The 19,994-nt window shown below is 39.6% G+C and overlaps 2 protein-coding genes across 2 annotated transcripts in view; one reads left to right on the plus strand and one right to left on the minus strand.

Moving 5' to 3' along the window:
- Positions 1-411: 411 nt before the first annotated feature.
- EBAG9 (estrogen receptor binding site associated, antigen, 9) lies at positions 412-13,391 on the plus strand. The gene is made up of 6 exons (XM_009887918.1): positions 412-507; positions 3,884-3,962; positions 4,169-4,327; positions 6,644-6,751; positions 7,811-7,902; positions 12,832-13,391. The coding sequence occupies exons 1-6, from the start codon at positions 425-427 to the stop codon at positions 12,950-12,952; spliced, it is 642 nt and encodes a 213-aa protein (XP_009886220.1). The 5' UTR covers positions 412-424; the 3' UTR covers positions 12,953-13,391.
- A 4,637-nt stretch (positions 13,392-18,028) lies between these two features.
- The window catches only part of SYBU (syntabulin (syntaxin-interacting)), a 41,707-nt gene continuing 39,741 nt past the window's right edge, over positions 18,029-19,994 (minus strand). Inside the window, exon 6 of the mRNA XM_009887941.1 lies at positions 18,029-19,292. Within this exon, the coding sequence (XP_009886243.1) occupies positions 18,197-19,292 (1,096 nt within the window). The 3' untranslated portion in view covers positions 18,029-18,196. The remainder of the gene's footprint in view (positions 19,293-19,994) is intronic.

Here is a 19,994-nt window from a genome sequence, read left to right on the forward strand (position 1 = left end):
GTATATGCAAGACTTGCTTAAGCAAGTGTGTGCTTCTTACTGATGGTTATTTTGTTCTCTTTGCATTGCTGCTGTTCAGTGCTATTGCTAGGGTCTAAAACGGATCAGCTGTACAGCCACTGCACTTGATTGCCAGCACTTCCCCTTTAAAAGTATCTTTAACTGTGACTTTACCTATGATTATATTCTGTTTCTTTAAAAACCATATACATTAGCTACTTCTATTATATATGTCAGTGAAATGTCCTGCTAGTAGGCAGGTAGCATCTTTGCTCCAGGTACCACCTCTCTTTGCTTGCATTAATATAGTTTCACAGAATGCTCCTTGCTTATCAGCAACTAAGGAAATTGACTTTAAGAACTATGGGAAGATGTATAATCCTCTACATCTAACTTTTTTCTTTTGCAGGAAGGGTTTCTCACCATGGCCATAACACAGTTTCGACTCTTTAAAATCTGTACTTGCCTGGCAGCAGTGCTTTCTTTCATTAAAAAGTTAATATGCAGGTAAATGTGTCTTATTTAATTTGGTTACCTTTTCTTTGTCAATTACAGGTTCTTGTGGTTCTTGCACTTCTTTCCTTTCCCAGCACTCACCTGTCACTCAACATTTCTGATTTTACTAATTGGAAAACAATCAAGACATAAAAACTAAGTCAAATTAATTCTTTAATCTGCGTGTTCCTTCACAGCTCAAAAGTTGAGAGTGTATTTTGTGATATGATAGCTCTAATGAGAAGTGTTTTCTAAACAGCTATGACAGGCTTTTAAAATTGCCTTTTAAAAGTATTCTGCATCAAACTTGAAGAAAAATTGTTCTCCACATTTTCTAGAAGTACTTGGCAAGTGATATTTTGTTTTTTAAGAGATTCAGTTCACAGCAGCATCCACCCAGTCATCACTCAGTAATCTTTCACTATAAATGTGACTCCCAACCTGCTTTGTGAAGAAACAGTTGCCTGAGACTTCATATTCTTCTGCCTATTGAAGATGCTTTCAAAAGTTTAGAGGATGGTGATTAAAGTTGAAGGGAACTGCTTTTTTTTTTTTCGATGAACATGACTTAGTTTTTGCTTACTCTTGTAAGTCATACTTAGTGTTCTTTTGAGTTGTAGGCTCATGAATACTGCAGTGTAGTACCTAGAAGTATTCAAAAAACCCTCAAGTTAATATTGTATATTAGAGTTCAGTAGTATAGGAGCAGAGTACCTAAGGTAGATCTTAGCACTGTGCTGTCATGTGAACTACTGTTGCTTCTTGCCACTCTTGCAGAATGTTATTTTACATAAACAAATAGCAATCTAGAGAAATATATTCTCCTTTTGTGTACAATGACTACTACTTTGCCAGTGAGGTTAAAGTATATGTAGAATATGTGGTAGACAGAAAATAACTGTTTATTTCACATTCATCTACCTATTCCAAGCATAAGAGGAAGCTCTCAACTGGTTGGTAAATTCACTACGGATCTAGTGGAAGCTTTAAAAAGATACATTTTAATGCTGCATACAGTGATATAGATGTCAACCTTTACTTCTGTGATTTGAATCCCAAATTAAATTAAGAATACCTGCTGTTCAAGTTCTAAAAGAAGCCAAAACACTGAGCTGATGATAGATTCTATATTATGTGGACCCTTCATGTCTCTAAGTGTTAAGATAGCTTTTATAAGCAGATAATTGCTTAGTAGGTGTAATGACAGTATTTTCCTCTGGTTTTCAACTTTTGAATGAACTAAATCCTTGAACAGCTGAGGAACTGCTTGGGAGTAAAAAGTAGGAGAACTTTTCTTCTGTGAATAACAATTAGTTAAAAGAATGAAAATTTAAAATCTTTCACGTAAACCAATCAGTGGATCAAATTAGTTCAGTCCATTAACTACAGATGTTTCTCCTGTTTAACGTCAGCTGCAAAGCATAGCTTGATAAATTTTGTTTTCCTGTAATGCAGCACTGCATATAAGTATGCCTGATAACCAGCAAATGTGATTTAATTAAATGTGCATTTTAATTCAATGGATATGAGCTAGTACTTTAGATTATATAGTTTACATTATTTTTTTCATTTTAAATAAGTGCCTGTAGAGATCGCGCATCTTTCTAGTCAGCGTAAAGCCTACATATAATATGTCATCTCTTTAGTTAAAACTTTTGTTGATAAACAACAGCCTACCTGAATCCGCTGTTTCCAGGAAAGAAAAGGTATAAGTATAAAAAGAGATGAAACTTCATTCTGTTTAAAATCTCTAGTTACATTCTCCAGCGGAGAAATCTGGATGCTGCTAATTAGTAAGGAGAAACAAAACCAAGAATTCTTGAAGCATTTGGCATTGAGAGCAGTGATCGGTATCTGTCTAATGATGGTGGTGAAGCAATTGTTCCTATAAGTATCTTGTTCCCTTCGTAGAAGTGTAGATATGTAGCCTTCCTCAGTGCTGCCCTGTCTAGCATATACTTTTCCATGTTGTATGATAGAAGCTGTTTCCTCCTGCATTCATCCTTGTCAGTGTAGTCATTTTGGCTCAATGAGTATCTGTTATAAGCCACTTGTGGAGTCTTCTCAAGCGTATAGATAGGGAAATATATATAATTGCAGAAGTGATGGCTTAGAATAGTATTAAAGATATGTATGTTGTACAGGTCTGAAGGAGGATGTTTCCAAGCTTGGGTTTCCTCTAGAGACATGAACTAAATCTAGTCAGTCAAAACCAGAAGTCTCTAACGTGTTTGAGGGAACAGTGTTTTCACCTTCCTTTACCCCTAACCTGTGTTGCTTTTCAGCTAAAAGGAACAGTTTCTAAAGGGGCTTGAGTTAATTATATAAAGCTTGAAATTTGATAATAGGACCTGATTGTTCCTAAAGAAGAATCTATTTGGCTTAAAGTGGGAAAGATATATCCAATCACTCACCAGCATGCAGCAGAGGTGGTATTACAGGCAATTCAGCTATTCTGAGTTGATGACAGAATGTTTTATAACAGTAAAACTAAGGGATGCGAACTCGAAATTGCAGTTTCCCAGTTTTATTCTCGTCAGTAGTAGTAAATGGAACTTAACTTTCCCAAGCAGCATAAGGTCAATTACATGACTGTCTTGCTATAGGAGCTTACGCTCCTTGGGAAAAACATGTGTGAGAGCCTGAATTTCATTCTCTAGTGTTGTAAGGTTTTAAAATATAGTGAATGTCAGCTACAAATATTTTAACTGTTACTGTGATCTTTGGATGCTCTTATTAAATAAGGTTTATTTGTGATGCATTAGTGTGTGTTTTCAGTTAAAATTATTTTATATGGTTGCTGAAATGCTTTCATTGAAACAGCATTCTTCAAGTAAGTAGAAGCATGTATTGAACAGAAACTGTTGACTTGCATAATCTTGTACTACCTCTGTTTAGACTTTGAAGGAAAAAGTGCTTTAGAGTGGCTTTCAAATCAAGCAGCTCAGAAGGCAATTTGGTAGACGCAGCTTAACATCTAAGACAAGTAAAAAGACTTCTGTTTACAGTAGAAATAGTTGTCTTTGAACAAATATATATCAATCATGTTTGCTTCATAAGCACTGACAATCTAAAAATTGACTATGCAAATAACTGAGTTAATTTGTCCATTTTCATATTTCTTAGAGTTGCTTCTCCTCTATTTCCACTGCAATTTGAAAAGTAAATTACATGTCGAAATTCTTGTGAACACCGCTTTAAATTAATGATGAAATTCCTTTGTTTAGGAGACTTTTACTGGCAGTAGTTAATACTAAGGTAGCTTAAGCACTTAATGTTTTAGCCATGGCTGTTTTCAGTAGTGCTGTTCTCAGACTTCCTTTTTGTTTTTTTTAAACTTAGTGCTCATGTTTTCAGAGCTTGGAGGAATCCTACATTTTTCTTTCAGGTCTGGAAGAGGGCGAAAGTTAAGTGGAGACCAAATAACTTTACCAACCACAGTGGATTATTCATCTGTTCCTAAACAGGTAATTGCTTAAGTGGTAGGTGACTTAATAGATAATCACTTAACAGAGTAATTATACCAGTCCTACAACAGTCTTGGTATATATCTTAGAAAGATATAATATTATTATATATGCAGTATAATATTAAGTATATACCTTAGCAACATATTTTCTGCAAGTAAAAACTTGTCTTTTTATATTAACTTGTACTATATACTTCTATTCAGCCTGAAGTAGAAGACTGGTCTTCATGGGATGAAGACGCACCTACCAGTGTGAAGATTGAAGGTGGCAATGGCAATGTAGCGGCTCAGCAAAATCCTTTGGAACAAATGGAACCTGATTATTTCAAAGATATGACACCAACTATAAGAAAAACTCAAAAAGTAAGTATTGCACTTTCAACTATGCCTACGGAGGATTTTCCTAGCTTTAAAATATGCTGTAAGTAAATTGGCAACTGGTGCTGCTGGTAAAATTAAGCTGTTCTATTGAAGTGAGAATAGGTGCTGATGTGTAATCTAGCATGCCCAATTAAAAATACTGACTGTTTAAGGAATGTGATGCTAGTTCATGTTTACGACTTTAGTCTTAATGTTATAGGAAGCTCATGAATAATTCCATACTCTGAAGCCTGTGGGAAGTATAATGTGAGAACCATCAAGTCACTTCAATTCTGAAAATGGAACCACTACACTAAGATACTTGTGCTCATACTCTTCTATTATTTGAACAGAGACATTCTGTGTCCTGATCTCCTGAAGTTTGAGGTAGCAGCACTGCTGTTTCAGAAAACAATGGTTATTTGTTTCACCAAGTTATATTGGGGAGGTTGGAATTAGGGAGCTGATATTTCAAAATAGCTTGCACTTCAAATACCCTTTTTTGTTATGGAGACAAGACAGAGGACATATCCACAAGAGCATCAACACTGTAAATAAATGCTGATTAAACTTCTGGTAATTGCAAGTTTTGTTTCTATGTGGAAATTGTTCAGCTGGATACTTACAGGGCTTTGAGTCAATTGGAAAACCTTTTTCACAACAAAGGCAGTCAAGTACTGGAACAGGTTACCACAGAGGTTGTGCGGGCTCCATCTCTGAAAGTTTTCAAGACCCAAGTGGATAAGCCCTGAGTACCTTCATCAGCCTCAGAGCTGACAGTACTGTGAGGAGGAGGTTGGGTTATGCACCTTCTGGGGCCTCTTCCAACCTGAATCTTGCTGTGGTCCTGTGAACTGGAGATGATACTGGGGTCAGTTTTCTGTATATTCAAGGATCTGCAGTATTCAGTGGACTAAATTCTTCTAAGGATTTTGATCTTTCAAAATCTGGGGGGCAGAGGGAGGACTGGGGAGCGAGACTGCTCCTTTGTATCTAATGACATTTTTTGCCTAATAGAATGAGCTTCAGGTTCAGAACAAAACTTGAGAAGAGTCCATGCTGTTTTGAATACTCTATACTGGGTATAGTTTAAACAGAGTCATCTCTAGGGATGACTGCAGGCATATTGAAGAACGTTCCTGCTTACTTGGCCTTCTTAACATTCTTACATATGAATTTGCATTTGTATTTCTGCTGAATTTGGGCTCAGTATAAACCTCAAGGTCTGGGGTGGAATCTACTCATGTTACTGCTCGTATCTACAATGTCTGGAAACAGAACTTCAGTCAAGTAGCAGAGTCTGTCATTGCGAACTAAGACGGTCTAGTCCGGTTTCCTTTCTTGCATTGGTACTAGCATTTGTACAGTCAGTGGAAGTGTGAATCTACCTCTCTTGGAAGCAGCAGAGACTTAAAGTGGCTAAATGAAATAAGTGAATAAGTTCATATATTGAGGTCAAGACAAGGAAGGGGTACAGGATTTTGGCAACTGTGTTAAATTTGCTCATGAGCCTTTCAGGAGAAGCATCAGTGCATGTTTTTCATGTAGGTAAGAAGTAGGTAAGAGAGCTCATGTTCACAGAATTCACAGAATTGTTAGGGTTGGAAGGGACCTCTGGAGATCATCTAGTCCACCCCTCCTGCCAGAGCAGGGTCACCTACAGCACGTTACACAGGACAGCGTCCAGGCGGGTTTTAATTGTCTCCAGAGTGGGAGACTCCACCACCTCTCTGGGCAGCCTGTTCCAGTGCTCCACTACCCTCAAAGTAAAGAAGTTCCTTCTCATGTTAAGATGGAACTTCCTATGTTCAAGTTTATGCCCATTACCCCTCGTCCTATCACTGGGCACCACTGAAAAAAGACTGTATAGCTGTGCAGTATAGCTGTGCAGACACCAAAGCAGTATAGCTGTGCAGACACCGCTATCCCCAAGAGCAGTGTCTTACAGTGACCTATTGTGGAAGCAGGATTTCTCCAAGGAATATATCATGTAACTGGTAGCTCATATGAATACTGGGAGGTGTGATAATTTGCTCTCTAATTCTTCGTGCCCTTTTTTATGTTAATACAGTCGTAGGTTTCCATGTGACTTAAGAAAAAGCTAGTTGGGGGGAGGAGGGTGTTATTGTGTCTTCTGCATTTAGCTTCTCTCACTTATCAGTTCATTTGGCTGTACAGTTTTGAGAACCCGAGCAGGTATGAGACACAGTGCGGTGTTGTGTAGCTGTACCTTTACAGGCATAGAGTTATACGATCACCGAGGAATCTGTGCAGTGCTTTGACTAACCGCTTCTTATTCCTTTTTTTGAATACTTTCAGATAGTTATTAAAAAACGAGAGCCTTTAAATTTTGGGATTCCAGAGGGAAACACGGGATTTTCTAGCAGATTAGCAGCTACACAAGATATTCCTTTTATTCACCAGTCTGTAAGTATGCTCTAAGTATTGATCTTGTATTTGACAGTTAAATGACTGTTCTGTAGGAGGAGGAATAGTCTGCCTAAGGTCTGCATGTGGGGAGCAAGAGTAGTAGTTGTGGAATAACGTAAATTGTTTAAAATTGAGTATTTCATTCAAAGCAATGAAGTAGTTATTAGTTAAAATTAGATTGTATTCTACTGACAAACTTAATAGATCAGTGATAAAAATGTAAGAAGCTTCCAAACACTTGTATACTTGCAAGTCTTCTAAAGCAACAGACTACACGCTTTTGGATTCTACACAGTAAGTTCCTAACTAAAGAGTAGAAAGTTTGGGTTTTGGTCTTTTGTTGTTGTTGTTTTAGTTTTTGGGTTTTTTCAATTTTTTTTTAAGCCTCTGGGTTTACCTTTGTTTTATTATCTTGGACCCATTTTTAACTTTCTACATCTCCCTTCTTTTCTGTAGGGATTGTATTCTAACAGTCTCCTAATTTTTGCTCTTTAGCCTTTGAAAAAACAGTTACCTAACATCCTGGCTGTTTTGTGGGAGATGCTCTCCCTCCCTTCCCCTTTACCTTCTTTAACAGAACTTCTGCTTTGATTAACGTAGTGCACAAAAGGGTCTAGGCAGAAAGCAGTACAGAGTGGTCATACTACCTCCTTAGACCGACCATAATGACAATAATTCAGGAAATGAGTGCTGCTTTTCATCACTAGAAGTCAAGTGATATTGGACACACAAACACGTGGAGGTACATGTTGGTTTGTCCATGCAACTTCCAGAAATCTCTTACACTATCTATTCATCTTGTCTGCTCAATCTTCTCCTTCCTAAAACCGCACTTCAGTACTTCCTTCCTTCCTTGGTTACCCACCAATAGAATCCAAAAAACCCTGCAACAATTAACTGGAAGAAGTCAGTATTAGAGCAGAGGAAAACAGACAATAAGCTGAGAAGTCCTGTCATATCTCAAGTATTTCTGGAAGTCTGAAGCATCAAGGTTAAAAATAAATGTGTGTTATCTAATTTTTCCATGTGCTTAGAGCATCTCTTCTTTTGTTTCAGCCTGAACTGGGAGACTTGGATACTTGGCAAGAAAATACTAATGCCTGGGAAGAAGAGGAAGATGCTGCCTGGCAGGCAGAAGAAGTTCTTAGGTAACTGAAAATAATGTAACACCATGTAAACTTTTGACATGTAAAAGAGTCAAATACAGGTTTGTTTGTTGTAACACCTTTCTGATAAGTACTAAAGATTGTTTAACAATTCTTAAGACAAATTATTTTTATGCATGTAATCTCTGTGTAACTCATACTTGGCAGAATACGTTTTGAATCTAATTAGTTTAGTAGAGGAGGGGAAATCTGAGAATCACTGTAACATTGGAACAACACATTAATGTCCCATTCCCCCCCAAAAAAACGACATGTCCCCAACAATTTATTACGTACAAATAACATGTTTCAACTTGGTTAAGTAAAATGCCACTGGATGTACGTTTAAAAAGGATCATAACCGTGTGCTGTACAGTGAAAATAGTTCAGGGTAGAACATGTTATTGGAATTCCTGTAGGAGCTATGCTTTTCTAGCGAACTTAACTAGCTGATAAGGCTTGAATGTAAAATCAGTGTCTTGCACTAAGTTGTGTGAAAACTTTGTCTGTTCCGTTTGTGTTGGTTTGGGCTTTTTTTTTTCCTCTTAAGAACACACAGAAGGAGTATGAAGGGTGAACTATTTATTGTAATACGTGGGAAAATTTACTTTTTTCAACCAGTAGAATAAGACAAGAGGGAAGTCAGCAGCATACTTTTGGTGCATCAATGGTAGATAGTAAGTTCAACTAATTCTAATTCTGTCAGTCTGGCTCTGCAGGATCCTAACATGTGAGAATAGGGTAATAATGCAAATATTTTTGTAAACTTAATCAGATACCTTTATGTGTACCTTCTGGTCAGTATCTTGTTTTGGTTTTTTTTTTTTTAACTTAAGTACTGACACTGTTTCAGGTCTTGTCTTTCACTGATGTATCACAGAAGGACAATGTTTGTGATATGAATGATGTGCCTTTGGGCTATTTTTGTTCTGAGGATACTACCCTTTCCTGTAAAGACTATCAAACGGCTCAGTAAGATCTTCAGTCTCTAAAGTGCAGTCTACTGAGATTTAATCTATGATACACCAGACAAAGAAAATGAAAGGCAATGAAAAATACTGCTTTTTTTGAACTGAGAAATGAAACAACTACTTTTGCTAACCACAGAGGCCATATTGTACTTCACTTAACCCTTGCTCCATTCCATCACAGATGTTTTTAGGACTACGAAAAGAAGTACTCAAACTTTCTGAAGCAGGGACTTGTTGTATAAAAATTAGCTACTGGTGTGTGCATATGCCACTTCATTTCTGGAGTTTAAAATTTGTGTAATGGATATTTCCAGGATGGTCAAAGGTATGTTGTCTGCCAATTGTCAGGTTCATGCTGTAGGATACTTAGTAAGAGAAATCCCTTAGGTGGCAATAGAACTGGGGTTTTCCCACAAGCTCCATTTTTCAAAGTGTCATCTAATTGGGTTGAAGCTGTTCTAAAGATTTCAGCCTGACATCTTTACTATTGAAAAGTTTCAGCTCAAGTGGTTAATTTTTATAGAATTCTTCCCTGGCCTCACTGAAAAAACTTGTTTTAGAAGGGATGTATATGTGTCCAAATACTTTAAATAAATAGAAAATTATCAGAACTGTAACTATTAAGACTGCTTGGCCAGCTATGAGTGACCACTTTAGTACAACTGATCATTGTGTAAGCTGTATCCCAGCTGTGTGAAGTAAAACCTTTGTTTTATTCATGGCACATCAAATTACAATGTTTTTCTCTAATTGAGGAAAGTGCTGGCGGATTTTTAGCAAGATTGATAGGAAATATCTTCTGGGTTTACAGTTCCTCTTGCAGTAGACATCTGTGGTGTACTTAACATCTGACATTTAACGTAAAACTTAAGTATAGTACTTGACAGACCTGGCTCTGTTTTCAACAGACTGTAATAAGGAAGTCATCTGGAGTCTCTTCTTAATGCTGGAATGCTGCATCTTGGTCTACAAAATGATCTGAAGATTTCAAACTGCTAAATGGGGGACAAAGTCCCCCTAACCCTCCAGAGCATTAAAGCTGATTGTACTCCAGCAGTGCTCATGGAGAATGGAGTGAGTGTGCAGGAAAAGTAAGGGTCTCCCTTAGCTAGCTGTGTCTGGGTGCCTGTTGGTGCTCAGTTAGTATTGAGAAGTATCTTAGACTGGAATAATTTGTGTGTAGTAATGGAGTGCTGATCAATTGTGCAGAAGTGGGCTGTGGCCTGCTGAATAGCAGAGAAGACTGTCCTGTGGTGTCTCTGGTGACTTAATGCGTAACAGTTGAATTAAGCACGTATAGTAAGCCAAATGCTTCCTGGAATCTAAGCATGCTGAAAGACACTGCTGAGTAGGCTACTAGTGCCTGAGAAGTTCTGTAGTCTGGTTTTTGGTTTTTATTTTTTACCCCGCTCCCCAGCAGGTTCTGGGCTGGGATGCACTGAAATTTTGCAGTCAGTGATGTATCAGTGTAGTGGATAATAAACTGGATTTTCACTTAATTGAAGTTAGTTACAACTTGGTTTCTTCTGCATATTGTAGATACCTATCTGCACCTTTAGACTTTCTAATACCAACAAAGTTTTTTTTACCAGTGGGAACAGTTAAGCTAAATGCTGGTGCATTTTTAGTTGTGTTGAAGTAAAAGACCAAATGGTATGAAATCATTCTTGTTACAGCTATTCAGAAGATATACAGTAAATAAAAACATACAGGAGTAAGAATGTCTGCTAATAGTGTTCTGACTATAATTCATGTTCTGCTAACCAATGAGAGAAGTTTAGGGGTTTTTTTGGACATAACTTGTGTTAGGAATGCAAAGCAAGGTTGACATAAGGAATTAATACTTTCTTGGTTTAAACAACTGATATTGTTCCATCTAAACTCTGCTGAACTCCTTGCTTTGGAACGCAGGAAAAGTGAGTCTCATATGGCTGCAGTTCATCGCAGGATTTTCCTTTTTTGAGAAATGAAACCTTTCTGACTATGAAAGGTAGTAACTGTATGTTGAAAACATGCAGGAAGTATGGAATAGAGATCAATGTTTTGAATAATGACCAAGTAAAAGAGTAGTGGAAAGGTATCACTTTGTGGTAAGCTACTCGTTTGTATTTTTTTTTCTGACTTCAGTTCCTCTAGCTGAGGTTATGTGAAGGTCTCTTTGCATTTGAGCATAACTTAAGTCCAGTAAAATTACTCAGCCAGTAGAGGGCATGAAAACCACTTCTCTACGCAGAGGAGTTCTGTGCCGTGCAGTTTATAGAGGGGGAAAAGAAACATGATCTGTTATGACTTTCCTTGCTTCAGAATTGCAAATGAATAGCAGCATTGCTTAACACCTCGTGGCTTTTTGGAACTCCACTGGCTCTACGTGCTGGCTGGTGTACATACAGCTTCTTCCCTCCCCTATCAGTTCAGAGGTGTGGGGAATATAAGAAAATCTGCTACTGTAAAGTGGCAAATAGTATTACACTGCATATGCTACAGACTGACAGCACTGTCAACTATCTGGCTTTCTGGTGGAATGTAGAATAGTGGGTCATGATCTCAAAAAAAAAAAAAAAAAGTTTTGGCTTACATTAACTTGGAAGGTGGATCCTGATGTGAATGACTAATTTCATTCTTCCATGACAGACAGCAGAGCAGCTTAACAAAGTATAGGAAAACTTCTAGCCATTAATTTATCGAGGGAAACCATGAAGGTATTCAATAAGTGCAGTCCCTCTCCTGTCCAATACAAAGATAAAAATATTTGAGGTACAAAGACTACATCTTAAGTTTTGTGTATGCAGTTTGTCCGTAGTTGGAATCTACCGGAGGCGGAGGTTGCTTCAGGTGGTAATAGTTTTTAATTTTATATGTTTTACACACTTAAGTGGATGTGCACAGGTAATTTAGAGACATTGAAAGTTACCTCCTTACTGCCTTGTCAATTAGAATTCTTTATTCTCTTTTAATAAGCAATTCTTTATTCTTACTGAATCCATGTTAAATTTCACCTTTTCAAGTTAATGAAGCTTGATTTCTTATTTTTAAAGTCCTCTTACAAGCAACTTAGCAAATTTTTTATATCCAATAAGCTGAATCGAAAGCAGGAGTGACCTCCTTATAGTGTTCTATTACTATTGATGCAATACAGGAGAGCGAGCTGCAGCGTGCCACTTGGAGTACAGATCCAGTTGTAGCCCCAGTGCCTCTCAGTGATGTGTTCTAGTCGAAGTGGAGGAATAAAATGAGTGGGGTTTTGTGTTGGGGTTTTTTTGCCTTCGCTCTAGTCAGCTATATATTTGTTGAAATTGGAAACCTATTTCTGTAGACATATTCTTTGAGTTAGCAAATAGCAAGGTTTGGGGTATTATAGCAGTGATAAGAAATAATGCTAAAAGGATACACAACCGAAGACTTCAATTTTTTTTTTTTTTCATTTCCTTAAAGGCTATTATTTATATTTTTACTGAACAATAGAGTACAACACAGATCCTGAACGTGTGCAAGGAAGTATTAGAAGTTATCATCTCATCTGATCATGAGGAAAATGTTTGTAGTACTTTCATTACAAAGAGGGTAACTGCTGATGAAAGGGGGGACATAATTCAGCGTTCCAGACGAGTAGAACTGTTTTTGCTCTGAATTTGAAAAGATGGGTAATCTTGTGACTCAAAGCATTAGATAGATATTTTTTTTTTAATCTAAAATAACAGTCCTTATAACTGTCATACACTCTCACTGATTTACTTTAATCTTTGAGTGGCTTTTAGGTTGCAAAATAATTTGAACAAACATTACTGCCTAAGACTATTAATCTGAAGAAAGGACTTAAGCACTATTCTGAGCCTAAGTACAGTAGGCTGAAGCTCTTTTTTTATTAGTTATAATAACCTATTTATTGACAGGAACTTAAGGTATGATCATGCTGAAAACTGGATTCCTGTTATTTAGCAATTCATGTTTTCTTTAATTACAGACAACAGAAGATAGCAGAAAGGGAAAAAAGAGCAGCAGAACAACAACGGAAGAAAATGGAGAAAGAGGCCCAAAGGCTAATGAAAAAGGAACAAAACAAAATTGGTGTAAAACTGTCCTAACAGAAACCAGGTATCGATGGCAGTGCCAGTGAAAAAGAGAATTTCAGCTCTACAACATACATATTGGTATTGATTTAAGTATTTCTAGGACTTCAACACACTGCTTGGTTTCAATGCATTCTTCAGGTCATCTTGGAAGCCCAGATTCTCCCAAAATATCTTGAACTACTAGTAGGTGGTTCTTAAAGGAGAAAAAAAAAAAAACAAACAAAAAAACCAACCAAACCAGAAAATCATGCCTTGATGGAATGATGTTTCCTGCAATAGTTCTATTCCAGCACCTTCTTTGCAGCAAAAGTGATTGAGCAAGGATGTTGATTGAAAGACACTCTTAATGAACAGCTCAAGCCTAGAGAAAAGAATGTAAATATTCAGTGGTGGGAAATCTACTGTATTGTCTGTGCTTACCTGAAACATGTAATTAAACAGTTTTAAAGAACCCTTTGCTTCCTGCCTGATAAAGAATGTCTGCTTTTGCCTTTTTATAAAAGTGTTTATAAATACTTTGGAGTTTTCCATGGGAGATCATATTGACCTGTGCAGAGGAAAATAACTTATTATGGATGAGCTGCAACTCTAAAGGTACTCCTGGTAGAGTATGCTATGGTGGAGCACATGTTACAGCTGAAGACAAAAGTGGATTTCTTGTCACTTTGTCACTTGCAGCTTCCTGTGCTACTGTGCTCAATTTACATACAACACTGCAGTGGCATTGCTGCACAACAGTGGTGCACGCTGCTCCTTGCTTACAAAGGCTGATGCTGTGAACGTAGGGGAGCAATTTATCACTTACTTGTATTGGTGAATTTGTATTTCTAGCAGAAATTATTTTACTTCCTACGGTTAGAAAAAAAAATAAATATCCTCACACCTTATACTTGTTGGCTAGGTAGTATAATTGAAAAGAAAAGAATACTGTGTCCTCCTGCTAATAAAGCCAGTGTGAAAATTCTCAGTTTAGTTAATAGCACTTCTCAAATTCCATTTTTTGTACACTTACTGTATGTATTTACACTGAAATTCCTCTGGTAAAGTGCATGGTAAATATGCAGTAGAAGACAACGGTGCTTTAATGAAGAAGGAAAATGTAATGTCTGCTGGAAGGAAAGCTGTACAGGAGGAGGGAAGTCTATGTGGTTCTTGCGTCCAGCTCAGCGCTTCAGTGAATGCCTTCTCCATCTTCTGTGTGGATGCGATTATCCCGGAATTCATGGGCTGTATGGATTTCTTATCTTGTGACAGATGAGTGAAGACAGCAAATTCTGTTCCTGAGACTTGTTCCCTGTGCATACAGGGTACAGCGAAGTTGTAAAAGAATGGGAAGGAGTGGGAGGCTATCTGACTAGATCATGCCTGCCTAGAAAAATGGAATTTGAAACAAAGTTTTAGTAGGTTCTGACACAAGTTTTGCGTAAAAGATAAGTTACTGAGAAAACAAGACAGTAAGCATTACCTTTAATAGCCTTAGTCATGGAGAAAAGTTTTAAAAACGGTTAGTATACTTGTCATGTTGTTTCAAGTCTTGTACAAAAGTCAGGTGATTTGACAGCAATTTTCAGATATGAAAGAAGTCCTTGAAAAATGTTAAATTTTAAAATACATTTTAGAGGGCAACAATATGTACTTCTGTGCATATTTTCTGGAGGATTTCACAGGTCTGTGGAGGACTGACCTGCTGATGTGACTGAAAAATCGTCATTTACTTGACTGTGCTGTAGTTGGTCATGTTTGCAATGTCCTGTGTTCATTTGTCTGAAGGCTTTTGGAGCAAAATACTCTCTTGTTCTTCTCATGTAGGGCATACATAAAACAGTGCTTTCATTTTTAGTATGTTTCTAGAGGTTAGGTTTAGGGGAGAGAGTTTATTTGAGGGGGGAAGGAAGGAGAAATGAGTAATTAGAGGGTAAGAACAGCCTTATGAGAGAGTGGACATCAGTAAGGGTGCAAGTGAATCTGGTGGGGAGGTGGGCAGTGCCTGAGCCTCAGTGTTTTCAGCACCTGAGGGGCATGTGGGGTACCTCTTAAGCTGAGTATTATAGAAAGGCTTTTTTGTCCCTGGGTTAGAAAGAAAAAAGAGTAATGGGATTACCAACAGGTAATCCTGAGCTTCAGCTCCGGAAGGTGCTGACTCGATGCCTGTGCTATAAGCCCTAATTCAAGCTGAAATCTGCTGTTTTACCCTCAGCCTACGAACTGCTTGTCCTCCGCACCTGCATGCTCTGAGACAAGACTTTCCAGTGCGCTGTGGGTGTGGGGATGAGCATTTTCTAAACTCAGGGAAAAAAAGAACAGGAGTTTTTATTGAACCGTTCGGAGGCTAATGGTCCTCCCCTAGCTACTCCATACAGCACCAGTGGGATCCAGGTGAAACATGACTAAGACTAAAGTGAAATATTAGAGGGGAAAAAAAAATGAAGGTGGTATGTTTGTAGCAACAACTGGTGTATCCTCTGTGGATCAGGGAACAAAGGCCAGTTCCCTAAAGTCTGGGACTGGAGCATTTATCATGGTACTTCAGGCCTCTTCTTACGAAGGGCACCTTGACCTGTCTGCATCCTTGCTGTATGGAGGAGGAACGGTGGAGGCTTGGAAGTGAGCTGAATTTTGGGTAAAGATCAGAGCAAGCAGTTTTATCAGGAATGTGATGGGAATTCTGTTGCTTGTCCCTGACTATAGTTAAATGCCATATGAGAGTTGAGCAGACCACAAGATTTTTTTAAGGGCAGGAAGCAACTTTGATGTTTTTCTAGTGTTAGTACCTTGTATCTTAAATTGCACGTTTAAAAACACCGCTGTGACGTGGAGCCTGCCCAAAACATGGATTGAAATGAGGTTGGCCTATTGAAATTTTAAATGTAAGTGTAGGGTTGTGCTGGTTTGTTACCTCTTGCTGCAAAAGAAACTCATGTAATCACAGGTGGGTATCTCTCCTGGAACTGAAGACGACTTTTTCCTCTAAATTATGCTCCATTTCACCACCACTTATGTGAAGAACACTTACATGATAGTGGCTGTAAAGGAGAAATCTACAATTGTAATAAAGTTGGTAACATTTAGTATAAAATACTGCTCTCTTGGCCCTGAACAGACGTACTTTAAAGTAGGAATAAGGCATTTTCTGTCATGTGTTCCAGTCCCAAGAGGAGATCTCTAGGAATGATGAAATTCCATGGTTACGTAAAATTTACATTAAACCTGCTGGTCTGCAGGAGTGCAAGAAGGCAGGAGACTGTGGAAGGGGAAGTTATTGGCAAAGCAAGGAAGATGCTGTCATGGCCATCTTTGTGACCTCTTGTGGACTATATTACATCAAAACTGTCTGTTAGATTTCTCTTCCTTAATATAACGCTTAATGAACCCTCTTGAATCTTTGTTGCAAACACAAATAACTCAGAACCCAGGTGTCACAGGGACATGAAAGGTCTCCTGCATCACGTCTAAACATCAGTGTGTACTGCCCTCTTGAGTGTTGCGAATGCTCCCTGCGTGCTGGCCACTTATTGCTCCTCCTCCCTTGTGCCTTACTAATACCTCCCTTCTTCCCGAAAGCTGCAGAGCAATGCATGGCTTGGGCATGCTTCACTAAACCTCTTCTGCTCTGCGTTGCACAGGGAGATGTGCTTTGCTGAGGGGGAAGACAGGAGAGCAGTGAGGTTTCAATGGCCAGCGGTGGTGTCGAAAGCTTGGGTGGAGCCAGACAAACCCCACTGTTTCATCTGTTGGGTAATGTTGTCCTCCTCTGACCTGTGCACAGCTCTCAAGTTTTGGACGTGGAGAATTCATGGTTTGATGGTCACATTGCACGTCAGTGTGAGCACTAAGACTGCGTGACTCTCGGCTGGGTTAAAAAAGGCCTTCTGGACCTCTGTTAAATGATTTTTTTTTTAAAAAAAAGACTTTTAAAAGACTGATATTTTTCTGGGAGTGCAGAAATGAGAAGTTACGAGTTTCCAGAAGATTGCATTAGGTTAAAGATTAGGTCACCCACACCTGTTAATGCAGCGGGGGTGCAGCAGAGCGGGCGGCACGCCTGTCCGCAGACCGACTGGAGCCTTTTTCTTCTGGCTGAGTGCTCACGCTTGGAGCTGTATGTTGGTTTTGTCAGTCCAGCTCTGTTCTCTGGGTCCTGATGGCTCCTTATGCCCTGACACAGTGCCTCCTCCTGCTCAGCCGGTGCCCGACGGCTCAGCTGAGACAGGGTATTTTTTACAGCTTTGCTACACTAAAACGCTCACACACGTTTGACATTTCTAACATGCTTTAATGAACCTGTGATTATAAAGGTAATTTACAATAAAGCAATTAAATAAACAATAAGTTAAAACACAATACATTTATACATAGTATTTCAAAGGGCTCGAAAGACTATTGGGTTCCAATACATTAAGACTTTAAACCAACATTAAGATTCAAAGTGTACCCACGCCTATACTTATCATTGTAACAAGTTTCAAGACTCCCAACAACGTACATTTTTGGTTACAGTCCCCGTATACGCACAAGACCAGTGAAATGCTCGAGCAATTGCATGATTGAGAGGAGCACTACACGAGACAGGCACGAACGATGTGCTGGAAGCTGCCTGGGGAATATGGGGTTTACCTCTAAATTGAATTGACACGTTGGACAACAAATGGAAAGCGCTAGCATGCTTTCTGGAGCGCATGTGTGATACCCTTAGGGGGAACAAGTCTCCATGTCACTTAACACTGTAGTTTCACAAATGTTTTAGGTTAGTGCTGCTGAAAGAAATACTCCACCTTTCTCTGGCCATTTGTTCCCGTGCGCATCTCGTGCTGCCCTTGAGCCAGCTCAAAGTTCTTGTACATTTGCCCAGTGAACCACCCAGAGAAAGTGACTGAGCTTAATGCTAATTCAGCGAACGAACATGAAAGAGCCCTAGCTGTAATCCTCCTTGATTTCCCTGGTCATGTTCACTGTGCAGATGAGCTGGCACCAAAAAGCCATCAGGAGAGGCGAGGGACACAATGCCCAGGAGCAGGAGGACTATTTCTGTAGGCAGCAGTACTGTTAAAAACACCGGTTGAAAACATCTTGTGGAACTAGAGTTCACCATTTTTATTTTGAAACAAGGAACATGTTTTCGAACCGATTTATAGTGCAAATCAAATAGTCAAAAGCAAAATTATGGACTCTGCCAGAATATACAATAACTTTTTATGGTCTATCTCATTCCTCTTTCTCTCTGTGTCAGCCAGTTGGTGCCCAGGGGCAGAGTGGACTTTAGGTTTTGATATTGAAGGGTGTACGGCGTAAAGAGTGCAGAGCCACCAGGCAGCAACCACGAAGCAATGCTCCAATATTATAAATGGGATCTGTTCCTCCTCTCTGAGTGCTGAAAGCCCACACAAGAGTTGGTACAACAGGGGCTGCTACAGCCAGAACATCTCTGAGAAGACTGCTGCTCCAGTATCTCCTCTTTATTCCTGTCTGAGAGAAAGTATTGACACACCCAAAGGCTTCATCATCATGAGGTTCTGCAAAATCAAGTTCTTTCATGAAACGGTTTTCATTAACTCCGTGCTCCACCTTCCTGCATGGAGACTCCATAGGAGACAAAAGGATGGCAGAGTTTGGATCACTTGGAGTTAAGTCCACGATCATGCCAGAATCACTGAAGCTTCCAAAAGAAAATTCACTCAATTCCTTCAGTGAAGAAGGTGGGCTTAGAGGACAGACATCTTGAGCTCTGAAGATGTTTTGAATGAGGTGCTCCACATCTAAGCTATATGGCACCACATCAGTCTGGACGGCCTGTTCCACCATCATGTTGCTGTTTTTCTCCTCCTCCTGGGAGGAAGTTAGTTTTTCATCCAGAACATGTTCAAGCATCTCTTTATTTACAGCAGAACTGGAGGGAGCTGGATCACTTAACTCAGAGGTTGTGGTGATCAAACTCTCTTCAGCTGAATCAGTCCCATTAGCTGTGTCCTCATTAAGAAGCAGCCCACTGTCTGCCACCTCCTCCAGAGCCTGGTCTTCCGTGATGAGGCTGTCTGGCATTGTGGCACACAATGCTAATGGCTTCCCCTCTGAGTCACACATGTACTCCAGGCACTGCTCATCCCTCATCTCCATGCTCTGCAGCAGATATTCCAGTTTCTTGTTTTGAACGTTTATGTCTATGAAGTATTTCTGAATTTTTTTGTCTTTCTCAGCCAAGCTGTTTTTCATGGTTTCAATAACCTGCTTGAGTTGTTTAATTTCACTTCTTGCTTCCTTTAAGGCCAGCTCTGCCTCCACACGATTACACTCTTCTTCTATCCAGTCTTCCCTCATCCGTCCCAGCTGAGCTTTGAGCTCTTGTATTTCTGTTTCCCTGTAGCGAAATAAAAATGTTGTAACACTTCTGCGAACTGGTCAGTTAAAGAATCAACGTGAAGCTCCGCCGCATGGGGATGGCTATGCTGCAGCGATGCTCCAAGAAGGAAGCAATTTCCTCCCTGTATCATTTGCTGCCACCTCTGAGAGAGCTGGCGGAAGGATAAGTTGGCTGCCAAGACACACCGGCTGATCGCCAACTGGAGTCACCAACCTCACCACACGGCCAGCAGCCTTGTGGTCTACGCCATGACTCTGGACATTTTGAGGCGCAAGTGGTTGCCACTAGGTTAGGTCCAACCAGTACAGTGCTTAACATCTCACCTATTGCCTCGCCCTGGAGGAAATGAGAATCCACTGCTCAAATGTGTCCCCCATGCCTGCCAGCAGCTTGTCGCCTACAGCCAGAGCCAACGTTGGCCTCAGACAGTAGGAGGCTCAGGGCTGCAGGCACCTGCCTTGCTTTGCCCACCATGGAGCCAGAGACTGCTGCCTTGACCTGCAAGCGAGTGGGGAGAGGGGACCCCTACGTGAAATCCAGCCCTCACAGATGCAGAGGTGAGGCTGTCCCAAGTGGGACCACCAGGTCCCTGGGACTCTGCCTTGGGGCTCCATTCAAACGGCCCTTTATGCCCACCTGGGTTGGGTGTGCTGGAGACCTCTGGAGAGCTCTCAGAGCGCAGTTTGAGTAAAAGAGACA

This window comes from Charadrius vociferus, unplaced genomic scaffold (assembly GCF_000708025.1).
Source record: "Charadrius vociferus isolate BGI_N301 unplaced genomic scaffold, ASM70802v2 scaffold601, whole genome shotgun sequence".
NCBI lineage: Eukaryota > Metazoa > Chordata > Aves > Charadriiformes > Charadriidae > Charadrius > Charadrius vociferus.

Bases quoted from the DNA above. Each gene is read 5' to 3' on its own strand.
- EBAG9 (XM_009887918.1), top strand. From the start codon at position 425: ATGGCCATAACACAGTTTCGACTCTTTAAAATCTGTACTTGCCTGGCA. The intron at 508-3,883 runs GTAAATGTGTCT...TTTTTCTTTCAG, and splicing joins ATTAAAAAGTTAATATGCAG to GTCTGGAAGAGGGCGAAAGT. The intron at 6,752-7,810 runs GTAAGTATGCTC...CTTTTGTTTCAG, and splicing joins TTCCTTTTATTCACCAGTCT to CCTGAACTGGGAGACTTGGA.